The sequence below is a fragment of the Hypanus sabinus genome, unplaced genomic scaffold (assembly GCF_030144855.1).
Source record: "Hypanus sabinus isolate sHypSab1 unplaced genomic scaffold, sHypSab1.hap1 scaffold_553, whole genome shotgun sequence".
In the NCBI taxonomy this organism is placed as follows: Eukaryota; Metazoa; Chordata; class Chondrichthyes; order Myliobatiformes; family Dasyatidae; genus Hypanus; species Hypanus sabinus.
Window position 1 is genome coordinate 299 of NW_026781414.1, and position 22,638 is coordinate 22,936.

The window sequence follows — 22,638 nt, forward strand, 5'->3', positions numbered from 1 at the left end:
CATGGAGAAAAATAAAGGTAAGAAATTTAATGAGATTAATAACTGGTAGGGGGTCGGCGTCGCCGGCTGCGGGTCTTTTCCCGTGCTGTGTCTCTCGGGCACGAAACCAGTTTTATGCTCCCTGCAACCCCACTCTCCTGTGACAGCCCGTTCTACAGTGTGCAGATGGACAACACTGCGATTGCCTCTGAGAAGAACTTAAATAGTTTGTTTATTAATTAGTTGAATAATTGACATGAGCGGATGCTTCGCAGCGCTGATGAACTGCTCTCTAAACTTGTTCTGAGTTATTCCATAAATAAAAGTGTTTGTGCAGCAACTGAACACCAGCAGTATGTGTCCAGAGTGTTCAAATATGTATTCCGAATCATTGTAATTATTCTGATCCAATCCGGCGATGGTGTAATAAAGGAATTCGGCAACATTCACCGACCACAGGATGATGAAGCTTCCGGAGATGGTGAGAAGTAAGATCACAGACCTCCTCCTGCTCTCCATCTCCGGGTCACTGCGGTTCTCTGTCTTGTTCTGACCCCTCAGCTGCTTACGGACGCGACTCGTTACTAAAATGTGTCTGACTGTCAGCGCGTTGAACAATAGTATTAACACGAATGGAAGTAACGGCGTCAGAACGATAGAAAAGCATCTAAATCCCACCCACCTGGGGTCCGTATAGTAGCCCGGCTTTGTAATACAGTCCCAGGGTATATTGCCGATCACTTTCAAAGGACGATATCGAAAGAAGTAGGGCACATCCTTAAAAAAAGAGCAGGACGCCGGTTGTTGTCAGGACTACAGCGGCAGTTTTCCCGGTACAATATTTTGCTTTCTGATTCTGACAACAGATGGCGACAAACCGATCAAACGTAAAGCTGACGGTGAACCAGACAGAACAGTCGGTGGCTGCCTTTCCCAAGGCGGAGATCACACTGCACACGGGGGTGATGTCCAGGAAAGTCCCGGGGAAGTAATAATAACTGACTCGCCAAAATATGACCTCAAAGATGATGGTTAGTAGATCCGCCGTCGCCATGGCTACCAGGTAGCGAGTGGTGCAGGTAGAGAGGCCGCACTTTCCCCGGGACAGGATCGCAATCGCCACTAAATTCACTGAGGGAACAACAAAAAGAAAGAGTGAATTACTGTCTCTCCGTTCCGTGGGTCTCAGGGCAGAGACAAGCTGGAACTTTGGACTCTATTCATTTCTGGAGGTTTAAAGGTTGCAAAGCGGGAGACGCAGATGCCACACACGCGTGCCTGCTGGGTGAAAGGTAACAGTTTTCTGTACTGGATAAAGAGCTGCGTTTGGGAAGGATGCATTGTCAACTGATCGCTGAGTGTGCGTTGGAGAAATAAATATAAATCTCCTGCCATCAGTTTTTCGACTGATGTGTAAAGGCTGGATACCTCGGCAACTTTCTCAGGGGTTGTGTTCAGATCCCCCTTTCCTTACACATTCTCTATACGGCGGAGTCCCTCCCCCTCCGCCTCGGTCGATTTACAAAATTCAAAGCGTTGATTTCACCTGTTCGCATGTCTTCGTCTCCTCCTCGACTCTCCTTTCTCCCCCACCCAGAGGCTCGCTTCTTTTAAATTCTACAACTGCTCTTACCCGCGGTTCCTTCTCATTGTATCAGAAAATTCCCAGTTTCGTTTTTTAAATATTCTGGACTTTTTAGACATCTTTCATTTGGTGGTTAAAGCATCTAATTTCTGAAGCAACGCCAATGTAGATGCTTCGCAGCAGCTTCTCCTTTGGAGTTTGCCTCAAAACACTGCAGATTATTCTAAATTATTTTATTTTCTGAGCCGAGTATCACATGTAACACAGACCGTCTGACCTTTAACAAACACCGCTGGTTTGGCTCTTAACTCCCACCCCACTACACGAAAAATAGAATATGCAAACTAACCCTGTTACAGTAAAACACCCACAGACCCTGATTTGAATTTTCTATGCTCCCGATGTTTCGGAGTTTGAATCACAAACGATGTTTACCGGTCTCCCCTGAATCCCGCCGGTGATTTGCTTTACCCGTTCCATTCAAACTTGCAGCAATTCCTTAAAAACAGCGCAATACATTTAAAATTGAATTTGAAGCACATTGCTTGATCAATACGAAATAACACCAAGGAGCCGTAAAGGTACCGGTCACGATGAACTATCAGAGTTTACTTTGCCAGCGAATTTCCATTGATAAATCAAAACTGTCTTGCATGAATCCACTTGCCAAATCTTCCGCTCTACATCTCTTTAAGCTACCGGTTTATTTTCAGCCGAGAGCACTGCAAGGGGACTGCTGAACGAACATGCAGTTTGGCCGCAGTGTCTGCACCGCACTCACTGATACACCGGCATCACAACGCTGTCGGTAATTGACCGAGTCCAAGTACTGTGCCCACAAATCTGCAAATGTTAGTTCGCCTCTGTCCTTACCAGGAACACCGATAACGGAAACGATCAGGTAATATATCTTTCTCACACGGTAAAATGTTTCAATCATGCCGTGTGAGATTCAGCCTGTCTTCCAGCCGCCCGCGATCTCGCTGAAGAAACTCCGAGCTGATGAACCTCCACGGTCATTCATTTATACTCGATCCAGCACACTGAATATTCAATACTGCACAAGGCTGACGTTTTATTGCCCAACAGATAGGGTAAAAATAAACATGATTTCATTCAAGTGAAATCCCAATTGTGATGAGGTGTGGGTAGCTTGACACAAAATTGCAGAATCTCATAAGACGATTCGAGAAGTCAGTGAACGTTGTTGGGAAACGCTGTCCGGCTCATCTCTCGGTTTCAGTATTGTTGCTCATCTGGTCCCTTCCAAGGCTTTGCTGTCCATCGATTTCGTCATCAAAGTTGTAACATCATGGTTTGCTCTGTTTCACTCCGGAAATTGCTTCTGTTACAGGCGACAACAATAGAAATATGGCGTTTGTATGTTGCTGTTAATGCAATAACCAACATAAACTCTCGTTCCTCTGAATGAGGAAACAAAGAAATAGCGGACGAATTCAATAACTCCTGCCTTTTCCCACCGTGAGAGACGCCAGCCCTATGCCAGTCGAACGAGACTATCAAGCCATAGAAGTTGCTATTACTGAGGAGAAGGAGCCTGGGAGGCTGACAGATGTGGAGTTAAATTTGTCATCTGGACCAGACGGAAGAGACTTTAGTATTTCGAAACAGGGATCTGCCAGACTGTGGAAGCATTAGCGGCGAACTTTCAATACCAATTGGAATTTGGAATAGTCCACATCACTAGAATGTAGGAAACGTCAATCCACATAACTTGTTACGAAGAGAGATAGTCAATAGACAGAACATTATACGGCAGGTAGCCTGACCTCAGAAGTTGAAAAGACGAACCTTTATGAAGGATGAGGTCTCGGTGACATGGAGACACATAATAAAATCGGCCGTATTACGGAAAGTCCGGCCTGAAAGCTGTTGGAATTCTTTGTCAACAATAAAAGGCAGATGAGATAAACGGAGATCAATGGATGTTGTTTCATTGGATTTTCAGAAAGCCTTTTACAAGATGCCACACACGAGAGTGCTAAAGAAGGTAGAACGCCATAGGTATTACTGGAAGATGCAATGGTGCATAGAAGATTGGCTGAATGACAGGAAGCAAGGAGAAGAAATAAACAGGACTAATTCCTGTCGGCGTCGTTTGAGAAACGGTCAGCCCTGAAACGCCGAGAACGGGTCCCATTCCTCGAAGAACCGAAGTCAGCGTGTAACTCCACGACAGGGTCTTCAAAATATTCTGAAAGGAAAAGAATAAAGACATTAAAGATGGAAATAGAACTGTTTCCGAAGATGCAAGCAAATGATTCGCCGTTTAGAGCCTCCTTAACTTCGCCACGTATTCTCGATTTACTCTGGAGCATGCGTCGCCGGCTCTCGTAACCTTCCATCATCGCAAATGTACGTCAGTTCATCGATCTCTGCCTTCAGTGTGTCCAACCAGCGGCTCTGTTACCTCCTGCGGTGCCCAGCAGTCCCTCGACCTCAAACTCACTCATCGCCATGGATTTCATAATGGGATTAGTACCTTCTGATGGGGCCACGTGGTCATGAGAGTGGTAGATCAGTCGTTCAAACCGGCCATTTAATTGTCCTACCCAGGCTTCCGTCAGCCGATGAGACGGTGATCTTAGCTCTACATTTAGCACACCTCCATTGCTTCCGTCAGGACAGTATGCAGTGCCGACGCTCCGAATTCGTCTCCGATCCAGAGAACCTTCTATTTCCTCCTCCGACATCAGTGGAGTTCTCCTCTGGTGATTATCCGCCGACCAACGGTCAGTCAGAATGAACAAATCAGCAATTGCATGCGTTTTTCAATGATATACCGTCTCTGACCTTTCACATGGAAGAAGTATGTTCCCTTCACCGAGCAGTCCCACAGGCAATACGCCTACTCTGAAACTTGTATATCACCCTTTGATGTCTTCCTGGCTACCAGCCTCCGCTGTTCCCTGCGGAGGAGCCCGCGTTGGAGGTTCCGTTAGCCAGAGTCCTGGTACGCTGCTGCTCAGTACTTCGATGAGGACATGGAGGGCCATTCCAGCTGCCATCTATGCCTACTGCCGCCATGACAATTGTTCTGCCGCCCATCTAGACCTAACAGGCTTGGGGAATTGTCTGGCTGTCCACTTGATATCCGCCCCTGCACAACTACTTTCTCTCTCGTTTGAAGATAATCCAACGCATCATCCCAGTCACTTACCGTCTCCAGCCGGCACCGTCCCTCAAGATCACACCTAACAACCTCAAGGTCTACCCCAAGCCAGCTGTCTACCCCAAGACGGCCCAACCTACCCGATTCTGCACCTCCGGAACCTCGGACGGTTAAATGTGCTCCAGTGTACACGACTCACAGGTTGTTGGATGATCAAATAGAAGGGATGGTGTTTATTGGGTGCCGTTGTTGCATCTTGGATCCTTCGCTCAACGATGATTTCCATCGAATGGATCCGGTATATCCTGGAACGTTAAGGATCGGCCGTCGTTCGTTGCGGGGATCCTACCAATTCTGCTCCCGATGACATCTCCAAGCCTAACTCTTACTTGAGCTGTTATTTGCGCTATCGCTTGCGGCAGTAATGCCAATGCGAATGCCGAGAAGTAAAGCCATCGAAGACAATAACGAGAAACAGAAATGCCTAAAATACAGGTATGAACTTAGTTGATCTCTTTGATCTAGCTCATGGACGATCAGCTGACTGCAACAATCGTTCACGGATTTGTATAAATCACTAGCTGAATATTCTACAAAGAGGATAAATTTAAAATATGGATTCTTAGGACTGCATTTCGGTGAATGACCAGCGTACGCTGTGACATCATCACTTTGGTCAGCGACTGTGCAGGAGAAAACATTATCATAATGGTCAACAATGGGCGTGGATTAGTAATGACGCCGTCATCTTTGCCAGAAATGATATCATCATCTCAGCTCATCATCATCATCATCTTCAGCAATAGCAGCAGTGATAACATCAGAGTGGCAAGTGACGTGTTAATCAAAGCGCGGTGCAGACCATTCAACTTATATAACGGAAGTATCTATATGAGCAATAAACCAGACACGTAATCATTCAAACAGTTCAATAGTACAGTCAGGGTGTCGGCTTTATGTCAGCTGTCGTGCTATCCCTGTCCAGGTAGTGATACTCCAGAGAATCAGACAGATGTGGGTGAGTGCGCTCGCTGGACAGTTTAAGCACCTTCATCAAATTGTGTTTCACTTCAATCCCCATCTGCAGAGACCACTTTATTCTATTCATTTTCTCTAATTACAGCAATATTTACAAATTATTTCAAGATCTTTCACAAAATGCATGGAGGTCGGTGATCAGTGAGGTGCCTCAGGGATCTGTTCTGGGACTCTTACTCTTTGTGATTTTTATAAATGACCTGGATGATGAAGTGGAGGGATAGGTTAGTAAATTTGCTTATGACGCATTGGTTAGGGGTGTTGTGGATACTGTGGAGGCCTGTCAGAGGTTACAGCAGGACGTTGATCGGATGCAAAACTGGGCTGAGAAGTGGCAGATGGAGTCCAACCCAGATAAGTGTGAAGTGGTTCATTTTGGTAGGTCAAATATGTTGGCATAATATAGTATTAATAGTAAGACTCTTTGTAGTGTGAAGGATCAGAGGGATCTTGGGGTCCGAGTCCAGCCGTGCAGGTAGACTCTGTGGCTAAGTATGCATACGGTGTATTGAACTTCATCAACCGTCGAACTGAATTTAGGACCCGAGAGGTAATGTTGAAGCTCAATTGGACACCGGTAAAAACCCACTTTGAGTTTTGTGCTCAGTTCTGGTCGCCTCACTACAGGAAAGATGTGGAAAGGCTGAAGAGGAAATTTGCAAGGATGTTGCCTGGATCGGGAGCATCCCTTATGAGAATAGGTTGAGTGAACTCAGCCTGTTTACCTTGAAACGACGGAGGATGAGAGGTGACCTGATAGAGGTGTGAACGATGACGAAATGCATTGATCGTGTGGATAGTCAGAGGCATTTTCCCGGGGCCGAAATGGCTGCACAAGAGGCCACAGTTTTAAGGTGCTGGGGTGTGGGTACAGAGGAGATGTCAGGGATAAGATTTGTTTCGCAGAGAGTGGTGAGTGCGTGGAATAGGCTGCCGGCAACGGTGGTGGAGATAGGGTCTTTGAAGAGACATTATTTGTTTATAATATACATACATGATCTGGATGATGGAGTGGTAAATTGGATTAGTAAGTATGCCGATGATACTAAGGTAGGAGGTGTTGTGGATAATGAGGTGGGTTTTCAAAGCTTGCAGGGAGATTTATGCCGGCTAGAGGAATGGGCTGAACGTTGGCAGATTGAGTTTAATGCTGAGAAGTGTGAGGTTCTACATTTTGGCAGGAATAATCCAAATAGAACATACAGGATAAATGGTAGGGCATTGAGGAATGCAGAGGAACAGAGAGATCTAGGAATAACTGTGCATAGTTCCCTGAAGGTGGAGTCTCATGTCGATAGGGTGGTGAAGAAGGCTTTTGGAACGCTGGCCTTTATAAATCAAAGCATTGAGTACAGAAGTTGGGATGTAATGTTAAAATTGTACAAGGCATTGGTAAGGCCAAATTTAGAATATTGTGTGCAGTTCTGGTCACAGAATTATAGGAAAGATATCAATAAATTAGAGAGAGTGCAGAGACGATTTACTAGGATATTACCTGGATTTCAGCACTTAAGTTACAGAGAAAGGTTGAACAAGTTAGGTATCTATTCATTGGAGGGTAGAAGGTTGAGGGGGGATTTGATCGAGGTATTTAAAAATTTGAGAGGGATAGATAGAGTTGACGTGAATAGGCTGTTTCCATTGAGAGTAGGGGAGATTCAAACGAGAGGACATGATTTGAGAGTTAGGGGGCAGAAGTTTAAGGGAAACACGAGGGGCTATTTCTTTACTCAGAGAGTAATACCTGTGTGGAATGAGCTTCCTGTAGAAGTAGTAGAGGGCAGATCAGTTGTGTCATTTAAGGTAAAATTGGATAGGTCTATGGACAGGAAAGGAGTGGAGGGTTATGGGCTGAGTGCGGGTAGGTGGGACTAGGTGTGATTAAGAGTTCGGCACGGACTAGTAGGGCCGAGATGGCCTGTTTCCGTGCTGTGATTGTTATATGGTTATATGGTTATTTAGATAGGTACGTGGAACTTAGAGAAACGGAGGGCTATGGGTAAGACTAGTAATTTCTAACGGGATATGTTCGGCACAACTTTGTGATGCTGTAGTTTTTTCGTTTCTATGTTCCTAAAATAAATCTGTTTGCTTGTTCTACGTATCCATACTATAAGGATTTAACTACGTCGCTTCTTGACTGTAATTAATCTGATTAGGATTGTGCAACAATTCTCCCTTGATGTTGTTGCTACACATCCTGTTTGGAATCACAAAAACTTGTATATTTATCGCAGCATACAATATACATTTGTTCAAATGTTAACTGTATTAATCGTCTAGTAAACATGGTTGAAAGTTGTAAATGATGTCGTCTCGATATTCTAATGTTCTCCGATGGTTCCATTATCAGCAACACGGCGCACCTATTTTCTTAAATTATGTTCTTTATCCACTGAATAATGCCGCGGTTTGCATCGAGCCCGGAGCCCGCAAATATATGAGCGTAAGACGTCTTGAAAATAAATGAATAACACCGAATTTCATTTAGATATACAAAAATAAAAATATACCGGAAGATCACTCTCTTTCTCTGGTGGCCTCGAAATGTAAGCACGGCCCAAAATGATGACACAAAGAAAAAGAGTATTTTCGCTAACCACCTGGTCATTCTTTAAAATAGTAACAAAATGCAAGTTCAATGTCTTTATTTTCTGCTGTCATTTTGGTCGATCGTTGGTACATTGTCCTCACACCTCTGCCTCTAAACTGTATTACCGGTAAACTCCAATCGAAATCGACACGTTCCACGGGATGGAAATTCTGCCTGTCATCTCCTTCTTTGCAGCCGATCACGAGTTCCATGTATGGCTGTAGTTTTGAAGTATTGATTCTGCAGTTTGTGAGTTTTGGCATTGCCAGCATTTTTATTCGCTGTCAACGGAGCGGGAATGACCAATAAATTCATGACCAATGTGTGCCAATATCGAGTGTCAGTGTGATCAGATGACTGGGCATCATCGCTGACAGTGTGATTGCGTTGAGGAACATGCTTATAAAGAGGGATATTTTCGCTATGTCCATCAACAGACTGGACGAGCTACGAAAGTACAAATTTTGCCAGAGGGGATACTGAATATGCAATGACATTCTCTCTGTGTCCAGCAGTGAGACTCAATAACATTGCGTTACTGAGGGAACCGGACAAGCAGGGACATTATCTGTGTGGTTGCTGACAGGTCCGAGTAAGCAGTGATAATACCAGTGTGGCCAGTGATGTACCACTGGAGCGGCAACAGTTCTGTTCATTCCCGTAATGGAGACACCTGAAGGAGGGAAATAACCAATCTATTATCCTTTGCAATCAATGGTGAAATGCCATGATTTTTTTGGGGGAAAAAAATTCTCATTTGAGCGGTCTATCCATAAGTATTATTGTCATGTTAAACGAAGACTGGTGAATGACACCTGTTCGGTTTTAATTAGCAGACCCACAAGCCTCTGTAGCAGGTCAGGAACAATCACACTATTGGAAGTATTCCATGGATACCACACTCCTTCTCTGCCCTCCCACCCCGGAGTGACCATGTGGGGTTTGGTATCACACAATGAACCGGATCAGGTGACAAGTCTCTCCGTTGCTGAGCATATCGGACACAGTAACCACAACTCCCTAACATTTCCCGTTTGGGGACACACTTTGGGGGTGATAAATAAAGCTCCACACTGTATCTGACCATGTCCCAGGGGTAGTCGCCCTCAACACCTTCCAACATTCGGCGCAGGGGATTTCACCGTTTAAGTGCTAATTTGTTTACCGACTGCCTCTCCTTTTGGAATAAGAATCCCAGGTTAGGTTCCCTGCGGCCGAAGATCTCCTCCAACGCTGCAAGCACAAAATGATTCGGGGAAGAGCGATTTTGCTGTCTGCCCGTGGAACGGAGACTAATGAAAACCGATTGAGAAGTCGGGGACTGATTTATAAGTCTGTGACTAGTAGCGTGCAGTAGGGATAGTTGTTGGGTCCTGAGGTTTGAGCGGTACAAATTGCTGATGAACCTGAGTATCATATACACTCCACCGCGTATCAAACATAATGCTATTAGATGACGTGCCGAATCTTTGCAAACGTCTAATAAAACAGAAAGGCTGCACTGGCTTCTTTATAACTGATCAATAAGACCATAAGATGACGATGGCATTCGTCTGTATCGAAGGACAATTGCTATTTGTGCTGAACAAACCAAATGGAAATGTGGTCCAGAGCTGACCACCCCCCCACCCCAGGAACTATGCTGCTGATGAGAGACAGAGAGATGAAGAACAGGGGTAGAGGCAACTGCTACAGATAAGAGAGAGACGAATGATTTAAGTATTATGGCTTCTTCACTGATGGAAATGTAAACAATCATTTGCTACAAGGACACTTCTTTGCTCGTTAACATTCTTGCTGAGACAGCAGGGAGTGGCCGAGTTTGATGGACATGGTCATTTGAGTTGATGGACGGCTGATACACCATCAAGGGGAGTTAAACGACGGTTCTGCGGAGACACAGATAGACAGACCAGTGGACACTGAAAGAGTGTTGGGCACCCACAGGAAGGTGGGGGACTGAAGGATCGGTTCAGGAGAATCGGTCCGGAGCACGGTGGATGAAGGCAGACCGGTGGGGACTTGTGTGCGTCCGCCCTTGCCTGGGTGACGAGTCCGTCACTGAAAAACGGTCTAGCCTGGAACGGAAGGGTCATAACCGATGACCCCCAACCGTACATCGGAACAAGAAGACTACGGAAGGTTTGCCTGCTGCAGCTGCTCAACTCTCGCTCTCTCTCTCTCTCTCTCTCTCTCTCTCTCCAACATTGCAACACAACAACAACTACCTCAGCACGAACTGAACTGAACTGAACTTTATATTCTTCTATGACAATTCATTTACCCCGAGACATTGATAGAGCTTGTTTCTTATTATTGATTATTATTCCTACACTTCTATGTTTATTATTGCCAACCTGTTTTATAAGTATATTTGCATTATTGACACTGTTTTGCTTATTTTACTAACAAACACCTCTAGTGACGGTACCACCAGACTCCAACGTATCATTCCTTTCCTGCTGGTCTGTTAACTCAGTCACGGGGTACGTAACAAATTGGTGCATCGTCTCGGGTTTTGAATTCGCAAATTGGGGTGCCGGTGAATCTGGATAGATTTCCCTTATCTGATCTGGTTGTGTGAAAAACCAGAAAGGCAGGCAACAGAAATGGATGTTGACGAGTGTCTGTCAAGTCCGAACCCTGTGGGTTTAAAGACGGCTAAAAAGTCTGAGTTGTGGGAAACGCTGGAGTCCTTGGAACTCACGGAGGTGAAGAAAGGGATGACGAAGGCTGAGATACAACGTAAGATAGCTGAACATTATGTCACGATGCAGATATTCAAGGCGGAGGTGTTAGAACACTTTCCCGCAGGGAAAGGGGAGGTCCAGTTACGTCTAGAATAGATGCGACTGGAGAGAATTAAGTTGGAGGGGGACGAAGCAGAAAAACAGCGACAGTTCGAGAGGGAGAAATGGAAACGTGTGGATAGCGGGGCAGACCGTGGGGTAAGTTTAATTCAACATTTCCAAGACTGTTATTGACACAAAATGCACATTTTAATATTGATCATGACACAATGTATTTTATATATCGTTAATGACATAAAACATATTTACAGATTGTTACTGACAGAGAATCGTATAATTTGTGTTCCGCATATTATCTGAATGTACTTGCCTGTGATGCTGCAACAAGTCAGTGTTTCTCTGTCCCTGTACCTTCCCGTACTTGTGCACTTGGTAATAAATTCAACAGGACCTGAGAAATCTCAGTGAGATTTGATTAGTGATGATCATCTTGGCAGCTCGGTAGGTCGAATGTATGAGACAGTACACTGTTGAATGCAAAACCCTGAGCATTGTCGATGATCAGAGGGATCTTAGACTCCAAGTTCATCGCTCCCTGAAAGAGACTGCACAGATTGATCGGGTGGTTAAGAGGGCAAATGACATGGTTGTCTTTATTAGTTGAAGCAGAGTTCAAAAGTCGGGAAGTTGTGTTGCGGCTGTTTCGAGCCTGCGGTGGTACTGTGACTGTTTCTTTAAGAGCGCCGGCGTGAGGAGGCGGGGCTATGACGTCAGTCACAGGCTGACAGCGCTGACTGGACTGAACCATCAGAGAGAGAGAGAGAGAGAGAGAGAGAGAGAGAGAGAGAGCGAGAGCGATCTGCAGACAGGCAGTCGGCCAGGAGAGAGGGAGAGAGGGAGAGAGGGGGAGAGGGGGGAGAGGGGGAGAGGGGGAGAGAGAGAGAGAAAGACTGGAAAAGCTGATCGCTTCAGTTAGTCGCAGCGAGGATTGGAACTCTCCTATGCCCGCAAGAGTGGGTTGATCATCGGTACAGAGAACCGCAACGAACGTGTGTGGCTGTCACTTCGTATAATCCATAGGAGTGGGTTTTGGAATATCTTGTGTTAACCCTTGCCTGGGCATGTTCTTGTGGTAACCCCTGGAAGACGGTATTCCTGTGATAGGTCACTTTCGCTGATGACTCGTATCTGGACAGATTCAGCGGATAAGAACTTCGACGGCGGTTGGTTGAAGTAACGGCCGTTTCTCTACGTTTCACCCTGGATTACAAATATCTCTCTCCCATCATTTATTCCGTGGATTACTGAACTTTCCTACTTTTCCATCTCAAGACTCTAAGCTTTGTTCCCTCAGTCTCGATAGTCTGGGAGATATATTTACACACATATACACATAACACTGATAACTTCCCTTCATTTCGTTAAGTTACTATATTATAAGTCGATACTACTAAAGATAATGGTTTTAACATCAAAACCAGACTCCAGTGTGAACTCCAGTGCTGCTGGTTCGTTTCTAAAACGCCACAGTTTGGAACACATTTTTATAAAACTAGTTAGACCACATCTGGAGTGTTTCATACAGTTCTGGTCGCCCCCATTCTCGGAAGGATGTCAGGGCTTTGGAGAGGGCGCAGAAGAGGTTTACCAGGACACTGCCTGGATTAGAGGGCATGAGCTATAACGAGAGGCTGGACAAACTTGTGTTGTTTTCTCCAGAGCGGCGCAGGCTGGGGTGAGACTGGATGGATGTTAATAAGATTACGAGAGGAATAGATAGAGTGGACAGTCGATATATTTTCCCTGGGGGTTGAAATGTCTAATACATTTAAGGTGAGTGGAGATGTGAGCGGCGTTTGCGTCTTTCCACAGAGTAGTGGGTAAACGGACATCTGTCTGGGGGTGAGAGACCAAAGCGGCCACGTGATCCCGTTTCCTGTTCACGTTTCTCTGCAGATCTGCAGCATCTGCGGGTCACTGCTCTACCTATACGTGTAGCTTCATCTTTCCCCGTTCAGACAAGGCAGTGAGATCCGGATCTGTCACGTCCTCTCGTTGTGGTGGACAATATGGTTTTTTTTCGGCAATATTTTCAGCATGTTTCATTCCACTGTTTTCACCTGCTGAAGTGCTGCCGATGTTTCTGGGTGTCTGACCCACTTATGTGAGAATTTAGCTTTTTATAATTATCTGAGCTTCTCATCATTGTGTAAAGTTCAGTTAAGCTTCACTCCACTACTTCCAAAGCAACAACCCAGTCAGTCAAACAGTCGGCACAGTTAAAATAGTTTATTACATCTTTTTTTTCATTTTGTACTATTTATATAATTTAACAATGTGATATTTATATTCTTATATTAAATCACAATTGTTAAAATCTATGGTTAAAAATTAGGTTCTACTTCTGAACGTATTTCATGACATATGCCGGTGCTATTAAACCTGATTCTGATATTAATATGGGAGACCCACCACCAGTCACCTGATCTCACTTACAGCAGATCGTAATGAGAGATTAAAGCCTTTTCTATTTACTTGCGTTCCTCAGAAAGAGAACTGTTCAGTTTCCTTCTGTGGTTCCAGAGCAGAAGCTCAGTCTGTCTAATATTTGCACACAATTAAAATGGGGAATTTGTTTATTATCATCATGTACTGAACGACAGTTCAAATCTTCCCTGACGTACCATCCACACAGATCGATACATTACAACGGTACATCGAGCTGATATACGATAAAACAATAACTGTAACAAAGCATTATTGCTGCAGAGAAAGTGCAGTGCAGATAGACATATGGTGCAGGGTCACGTCGAGTTACATTGTGAGGTCGAGTCCATTTTATCATTCAGTTGGCTTATAACTGCAGACAGGAAGCCATCCTTCAGCTTGGTGTTACACAATTTAAGGCTTTTGTATCTCTTCCCCGATGGGGGAGCGGGTTTGCAGCGAGAATGTCCAGGTTATGAGGTTCTTTGAGTGCATGGCCTGCTTTTCCAAGGGAGGGGAAGTGTAGGGAGAGTCCATGGAGGGGAGGCTTGTTTCCCTGATGTTCTCTGCTCTCCAAAAAGTTCTCTGCAGTTCCTTGCAGTCATGGGCAGAGAAGTAGCCAGACGAAGGCGTGAAGTATCGACATGGAGCTCAGAGACCTCGGCCTTCACCCTGCCTTGTGTAGCTGAAACCTGGACTTCCTGTCAGATCGCCGGCAGGTGGTAAGAGTGGGCTCCATCTCCTCTGTCTCTCTGACCCTCAGCACATATACCCCACAGGGTTGTCTCTTTGGCCCACTCCTTTACTCTCTGTGCACCTATAACACTGTGTTGCCACCCACAGCTCCAACCTGCTAATGAAATTGGCTGACAGCACTACATTGATTGGCCTAACCTCAAATAATAACTTTCAATCGATCAAATGCCTCCCGACAAGGTTCGGTCCAAACATACTTTTCACGCTTCTTCAGGAGATTGGTCAGAGAAAGAGCGATAGCAGAAAAGTTCTTACGAAAATATCCATCCATTCCCAGAAACCTTCTAAGAGCCTTCTTAGCAGTCAGAATAGGAACTTGAGAAATTGTCTGGACTTTTGCCCGAACAGGAGCCAACTTGCTTTGACCAACAACATAGCCAAGACAGGTCACAGTGGCATGGCCAAATTCACTCTTAGCTAACTGTAAGGTTGTCCTGAGAAAGCCTGTCAAACGGCTTCTCGACTGCAGTGATATGCTTTTCCCAAGTGCCACTCCCTGTGGCTAAGTCATCAATATAGGCATCTGTATGTTCTAACCCTCGAATTAGAGAATCAGTCATTCTCTGGAATGATCCTGGACCATTTTTCCTTCCAAAAGAGAAAACATTGTATTCACACAACCCAGAAGGTGTCACAAATGCAGAAATTTCTCTAACTCTGTCCGTCAATGAAACACACCAATACTCTTTCAACAGATCAATCTTTGTAAGAAATTTAGCTTTTCCAACCTTAATGATGCAATCATCCTCCCTAGGGATAGGAGAGGAATCTCTTTGTTACTGAATTTACCTTCCCATAATCAGTGCAATATCTAACACCACCATCAGGATAAGGCACAATAATGCAGGGTGAGCTCCAATCTGATGCTGAAGGACTCATAATACCATTTTCAGCATATATTCAATTCCTTGCTCAGCCAATTTAACATTTTTCAACGTTCATACAATATGGGTGTTGTTTAATCGGTTTGGCTTGACCAATATCTACATCATGTACTGCGACCGTGGTTTGCTTGGGAACATCGGGAAATAAATCTTTAAACATCAGGCTTACTTCCTTCAGCTGTTGTTGTTGCCTTGGCTGCAGATGAGCCGACTTGTTAACAATGTTTTCTGGAACAACTGAGTTCATTAGCCTAACTGGGACCATGTTTGGCTTGTGAAAAGTCTCAGACAAGTCAATTGTTTCATTCTCAGGGTTGCCAGATCCATATGATTTGACAACAACACTCACAGATGGAGCCTGCTTGTCAAAATAAGCCTTTATCATATTTATGTGCACCACCTGTGTTAGTTTACGTTGGTCAGGTGTTTTAATAGCATTATTCAGATCATTAATTTGAGAGACTATTTCATGCGGTCTATTGAACTTAGCCTGAAGTGGATTCATCAATATTGGAGATAAAGCAAGCACTTTATCCCCAACCTGGTATTTTCTTTCCAAAGCCAACTTATCAAACCAACACTTCATTTTGTTTTGAGAAATCTTTAAGTTTTGTCTCACTGGACTATAACTTGTAGTTTATTCTTGAACTTCTACACAATGTCTAACAAGTTAAGATGTACATCCCCATCAATCCACTGTTCCTTTAACAAGGACAAAGGACCCCTCACTATAAATTTTAAAAAGGGTTCACCGAATGCAGGTATAGGGCAGAGTGAGGCCACTAGCGTGACCTGATTCGGTTTACCCACAACTTGACAAGTGTGACAGATTCTGCAAAAGGTCACAACATCTTTCCTCAAATTAGGCCAGTAGAATTATTTCATAACTGTTTACAGTTTTATTCACTCCAAAATGTCGACCTGATGGCATACTGCAGGCCAAAGTTAAAATTTCAGCCATATAACTTTAGGAACTACAACTTGGTGAACAATTGCCCATTCCTCACTCGCTGGTATAGCAGGTGGCCTCCACTTCCTCATTGACACTCCATCCTTGAGATAATACCCTGCTGGCACTTTCTTAATCTCATCATCTGAGAAAGTTGTTTCTTTTAAAGCTTCAATCTCAGGGTCTCGGTTCTGTTCTGCTATAAACTCCTTCCTACACAGGGATAAATCTTTCTCATCAGACTTACGACCTGAATCCTGTTGAAACAATGAAGGCAGAAATTCCCTGACATCATAACCTGAATCCCGATTTTGGCTATCATGGGTATCAGAATCATGCTGCACAGAACCGTCTGCATCGGCAGACTTCTTAGCCATACTTCGAGTTCCTGCGCAGGAAGGATAAATGTTAAAATCCATCTGTGGGTCGTCAGCGGTTGTCTTAGTTGTCAATAGCACTGCAGGAACAATTTTAGGTCATTCCCTAACAGCAAACCAACATCTTCCAATGGTAAAATGGAGCATAATCCGATTTTAACAGGTCCCAAAACCAACCCTGACAGTAAAGTTACCTTGTACAACGGCACAGAAACCATGCCACCCCCAATGCCTTTAATAAGATTTACCTCACCAGTGTTAAGTCTCATCACCAAACTTTAGAATGCTGTCTAATATAAGTGACTGAGAATCGCCAGTAACTTGAAGAATTTTCACTGGTTCTTGGGTTCACCCTTCCTTTACTAATACAAACCCATTTAACATAAAATGATCAACTACTTCTTAATTCGGTCAGATCTCTCAGTCCATAACTGAGCCTCAACAGAATGTTCAGAACCCTGTGGGTTTATAGGTGCTTCAACATACTGAACACAGGCATTTGGGACTGCCTCCTTTTCCTTTTTCTTCTTCAGGACAGAACAATTAGCCATCATATGACCAGCTTACTTACAATAGTAACAAGCAAGACCAGAATATTTCTCTTTCAACTGCTTCCCTTCATCCTTACACTTGTCACTAGTCCCAGCTATAATTTCGCGTTTACCCTGGTGACCCTGCTACTCTTTTGGAAGCTCCTATTCTGGGTAAACTTAAACTTATGAGTTAAAGCAAACTCATCTGCTAATCTAGCAGACTCCTGCAAAGTGGCAGCATCCTTTTCATCTAAATATATTTTTATGTCATCAGGGACACACTTTTTGAATTCTTCAATTAAAACTAACTCTTTCAAGCTATTAAAAATCATCATTTATTTATCATCATCATATATATCATCATATATGTGCACCAGTGATCAAAACACACAGACTTCTCATAAGCAAATTAGATACGTCCGGTTCACAGATTTCCACAAATTTCTAAACTTTTGCCTGTATGATTCTGGGACCAACTCATAAGCTTTGAGCACAGCCTGTTTCACTATGTCACAATCAGCTGCTTCATCAACTGTCAAAGCAGAATAGGCTTGCTAAGCCTCCCCCTTTGTAAGAGAACCAACCCTCTTTTGGCCACTTTAAATTCTAAGCAACCTTCTCAAAATGCTGGAAGTATTCATCAACCTCTTTCTCATCAAATGGAGGTACCAATTTAATTTCCTGACTGGCCTCAAACTCATCACCAGAGTCTAACGCTAGACCCCTTTGCTGCAACCACTGTATCTTTTCCAGCTCGAATAGCCTCTGTCTTTCTGCTTCCTCCCTATTTTTCTGCCTCCTCTCTGTTTTTCTGCCTCTATAGCCTCAAACTGCCCCTGCCTTTCTGCAGCCTTCATCTTTAATTTTTCTCACTCGTACTGGAGCTCAAGCTCACGAGGTTTACTTTCAGGAAACACCTCCAAGTCCTCCACTTTAAACACACCCTCAGATACATAATGTTCAGCTGTTACCCTCTGCGTCTGTGCCCTCCTCATTGTCAATTTCAACATAACAAATTTTAACCTTCTAACAAGACTCAACAACTCAATCCGTCTGGCATCCTCTAATGCCTCAGAGGTTGCTGCTTCCAAACAATAATCAGCATCCGCTGCTGATTTTCCACACACAAATAAATCAAAAGGGACTTCCCCAATGAAATCGATAATTAATGACTATGCCCTCATAGCTGTTCATATCCCAGATGCAGGCCCCAATTTTGTTATGAATCGTAATGCTTTAGAAACGAATCAGCACAAATAGACTACACCTGGAACAACACACACAAAATATTGGTGGAACACAGCAGGCCAGGCAGCATCTATAAGGAGAAGCACAGTCGACGTTTCAGCCGAGACCCTTCATCAGGACTGCCTGAGACTGCCTGACGAAGGTTCGCGGCCTGAAACGTTGACAGTGCTTCTCCTAATAGATGCTGCCTGGCCTGCTGTGTTCCACCAGCATTTTGTATGTGTTTGAATTTCCAGCATCTGCAGATTTCCTCGTGGAGACTACACCAGGAGTCTGTTTTTGATCTTAAAACTATCTTTATTAGAATCTACTTATAATATAGTAACTTAAGCAAGATAAACAAAAGTTAACAGTGTTATGTGTATATATGTGTGTAAGTATAAATCCGAAACTATTGAGCTAGGGGGAAACAAGGCTTGGAGTCTTCAGATGGTAAATTATGAAAGTTCAGTTCAACCACGGAATATCTGATGAGAGAGATATTTGTAATCCAGGGTAAATGTCGATAGAAGGCAATTATGTCAAATTCCGCAGGTTCCATGGTGGTAAAACAAGAGAACAGTCACTGTAGATTTTATCTGTCATCCTTCCAAATCCACATACTAATTATCACCCAAAGTGACTTGTCACAAGGCATATCGTCTTCAAGTGAATTACCACACCACACCCAGGCAAGGGGTAACACATCAGTGGTCTTCACAGGATACCCCAAATCAGATCCACTCCTATGGATCAAACGAGGTGACAACCACACATTCGATGTACAATGAATCGATAATTAACCCACACTTGTGGGCATAGGAAAATTCCAAACAGTGACCCTTGGCACCTATTTCCCTTGTTTCGATCCTTCCATTTTTCCTCATTCATCTCCGTCTGACTCTGAGCGTCTGTGTCCTCAGTTAAAACTGAACAAGCTGGGAGTGATGTAAACAAGCTGCAAGTCAGACTGATTCACCTTCCTAATCTCTCTCTCTCTCTCTTAAAATGACAGTCCACAGCAAACAAAACCTAGGGATTCATAACAACTGACTGGTGTGCTAGTAGTTGGGATGACTGAGTGAATCCTTTCCCACATTCTCAGCAGGTAATTGGCTCCTCTCCAGTGTGAACTCGCTGATGTCTCTGTAGTGTGGAAGAGCGAGTGAATCTCTTCCCACATTCTGAGCAGGTGAATGGCCTCTCTCCAGTGTGAACTCGCTGATGTTCCAGTAATCTGGATGAGCAAGTGAATCTCTTCCCACAGACTAAGCAGATGAATGGCTTCTCCCCAGTGTGAACTCGCTGATGACTCTGTAGGCTGGATAAATGAGTGAATCCCCTCCCACAGTCTGAGCAGGTGAATGGCCTCTCTCCAGTGTGAACTCGCTGATGTTCCAGTAATCTGGATGAGCGAGTGAATCTCTTCCCACAGACTAAGCAGCTGAACGGCTTCTCCCCAGTGTGAACTCGCTGATGACTCTGTAGGTTGGATGGATCAGTGAATCTCTTCCCACAGACTGAGCAGGTGAACGGCCTCTCTCCAGTGTGAACTCGCTGATGACTCTGTAGGTGGGATGAGTAAGTGAATCCCTTCCCACAGACTGAGCAGGTGAATGGCTTCTCCCCAGTGTGAACTCGCTGGTGACTCCGTAGGTGGGATGACTGAGTGAATCCCTCCCCACAGACTGAGCAGGTGAACGGCTTCTCCCCAGTGTGAACACGCTGATGTACCAGTAGGTGGGATGACAGTGTGAATCCCTTCCCACAGTCTGAGCAGGTGAACGGCCTCTCCCCAGTGTGAACTCGCAGATGACTCTGTAGGTTGGATAACTCACTGAATCCTTTCCCACATTCTGAGCACGTGAATGGCTTCTCCCCAGTGTGAACTCGCTGATGTCTCTGTAGTTGGGATGACTGAGTGAATCTCTTCTCACATTCTGAGCAGGTGAACGGCTTCTCCCCAGTGTGAACTCGCTGATGTCTAAGTAGGCTAAATAACTCACTGAATCCTTTCCCACATTCTGAGCACGTGAATGGCTTCTCCCCAGTGTGAACTCGCTGATGTCTCTGTAGTTGGGATGACTGAGTGAATCTCTTCTCACATTCTGAGCATGTGAATGGCTTCTCCCCAGTGTGAACTCGCTGATGTCTCTGTAGTTGGGATGACTGAGTGAATCTCTTCTCACAGACTGAACAGGTGAACGGCTTCTCCCCAGTGTGAACTTGCTGGTGAGCCATTAGGTCAAATGACTGAGTGAATCCTTTCTCAGAAATTCAACAGATCACCAGCTTCTGCCCAGTGTGGTGTGAACTGACTGATGTGTCCACAGGTCCAACTGAATCCTTTCTCACACACAGAACAGATGAATGGCCTTGCCCAGTGTGAACTTGCTGATGTACATTCAATTGTGATAACCGAGTGAATCTATTCCCACTGTCTGAGCAGGTGAACAGCCTTTCTTCTGTGTAAAATGACTGGCTTGCTATTTGGTCAAATGATCAATTGAATCCCTCCCCACAGTCTGAGCAGGAAGGATGACCGAGTGAATCCCTCCCCACAGTCTGAGCAGGAAGGATGGTCGAGTGAATCCCTCCCCATAGTCTGAGCAGGAAGGATGATCGAGTGAATCCCTCCCCACAGTCTGAGCAGGAATGATGATTGAGTGAATCCCTTGCTCCACTTCTTAAATATCCAGACAGAGACAGCAAAACTAGCGTGTTGTGTTTGAGATTCCCGGCGACAAATTCCTTCTCGTTTTTAACCTGTGGAAAGATTTACAAAATCCATCAAAGGGTTTAGGACAACATTTCAGATGAGATTACTTGAGTTACCAAGGTTTGATTTGGTATCACACGGTTACAGTGAGGTTCAACCCAAGTTGGACAGAGAAATCATCTCCTGACTGGGCAGAGTGCTGGCATCTGGAATGACCATCAATTCCCTGATGCTCTTCGTGTCTCTATAAGAATGGGGTATTTCTGCCGTCTCCAATCTGTGCCTTGGCTCAGTTTGACTCTCTCCATTGGTATTATTCCCTGTTCCTGCTGAGCAGTATGGGTGCCTGGCCCCACAGTAACTGAAACAGTCTCACGCAAATTGTCTTTGTGGATGTGCATCAGGGATTTTCTTTTATGTATTATTAACTTAAGGTGCTACAGTTTTAACACCATATAAAAAAATTCGTGCTGAGATGAATGGTTGGTCGGCACAGCTGTTAAAAGGGGTTAGAGTGAATTTTTGTAATATTTCAGGTTCTTGTAGAAAAGTACAACACAGAAACAGGTCCTTTGGGCCATCTAGTCTGTGCTGAACTATTTAAATTGCCCCTCCCACACCCCTACCATCCAGGTACCTACACAAACCTCTTAAATGTTGAAATCGAGCTCGCATGCACCACTTGTGCTGGCTGCTCATTCCAAACCAAGATGACCATCTGCATGAAGAAGTTTCCCCTCATGTTCCCCTCAACATTTCACCTTTCACCCTTGACCCCTGGCCACTGGTTGAAGTCCCATCCAATCTCAGTGGAGAAAGCCAGCTTGCATTGACACTATCTGTGCCCCTCTACCACAATCAAATCTCACCTCAATCTTCTACATTCCAGAGAATAAAGTCCTGACCTGTTCAGTCTTTCCTTATAACCCAAGTCCTCCAAACTTGGCAACATCCTTGTGAATTTTCTCTGAAATCTTTGAATCTCTTTTAAATCTTTCCTGTAGGTAGGTGACCAAAACATCACACAATACTCCAAATTAGGCCTCTTTTACAAGTCAACATAATATCCATCTATCGTCAGTATTTGTTTCTTGAAAGCCAATGGGCTAAAATCTTTCTTTCCGTCACTATCTAACTGTGATACCACTTTCAGTGAATTAAGGACTTGTATTCCCCGGTCCCTTTCTTCTACAGCACTCCTCCGTGCCCGACCAGTCACTGTGAAAGACCTCCCTTGGTATGTCAGACTAAAGTGCAACAACTCACACTGGTCTGCATTAAATTCCCTTTTCCATTTCTCAAACCATTTTCCCAGCTGGTCCAAATCACACTGCAAGCCATGATAGTCTTCCTCGCTGTCCACTGCACCACCAGTCTTGGTGGTCATAAATCTGCTAATCCAGTTAACCACACTATCATCCAGATTACTGATCTAGATGACAAACCACAACAGATCCAGCACTGATCCCTGTGGCAACCACTAGACACAGGCCTCCAGTCACAGAGGCAACCATCTGCTACCACACTCTGGCTTCTGCCAAAGACAGTGTCTCATCCAATTTACTGTCTCATCTAGAATGCTGAGTGACTGAACCTTCTTGACCAACCTCCCATATGAGACTTTGTCA

At 44.5% G+C, this 22,638-nt stretch overlaps 2 protein-coding genes across 4 annotated transcripts in view; both read right to left on the bottom strand.

Annotated features, from left to right (window-relative positions):
- Window positions 1-277: 277 nt before the first annotated feature.
- On the bottom strand, window positions 278-2,582 carry LOC132389385 (probable G-protein coupled receptor 139). The gene is made up of 2 exons (XM_059961912.1): window positions 2,438-2,582; window positions 278-1,110 (listed from the first exon to the last, which is right to left on the bottom strand). The coding sequence occupies exons 1-2, from the start codon at window positions 2,502-2,504 to the stop codon at window positions 758-760; spliced, it is 420 nt and encodes a 139-aa protein (XP_059817895.1). The 5' UTR covers window positions 2,505-2,582; the 3' UTR covers window positions 278-757.
- Window positions 2,583-18,479: 15,897 nt separating this feature from the next.
- LOC132389384 (zinc finger protein 16-like) overlaps window positions 18,480-22,638 on the bottom strand; it is a 28,032-nt gene continuing 23,873 nt past the window's right edge. For all 3 annotated transcript variants that reach the window (XM_059961910.1, XM_059961909.1, XM_059961911.1), the window contains one exon: window positions 18,480-21,057. In XM_059961910.1, coding sequence (XP_059817893.1) covers window positions 19,393-20,532 — 1,140 coding nt within the window. In that variant the 5' untranslated portion in view covers window positions 20,533-21,057 and the 3' untranslated portion in view covers window positions 18,480-19,392. The remainder of the gene's footprint in view (window positions 21,058-22,638) is intronic.

Bases quoted from the DNA above. Each gene is read 5' to 3' on its own strand.
- LOC132389385 (XM_059961912.1), bottom strand. From the start codon at position 2,504: ATGATTGAAACATTTTACCGTGTGAGAAAGATATATTACCTGATCGTT. The intron at 1,111-2,437 runs GTAAGGACAGAG...TTGTTCCCTCAG, and splicing joins TTCCGTTATCGGTGTTCCTG to TGAATTTAGTGGCGATTGCG.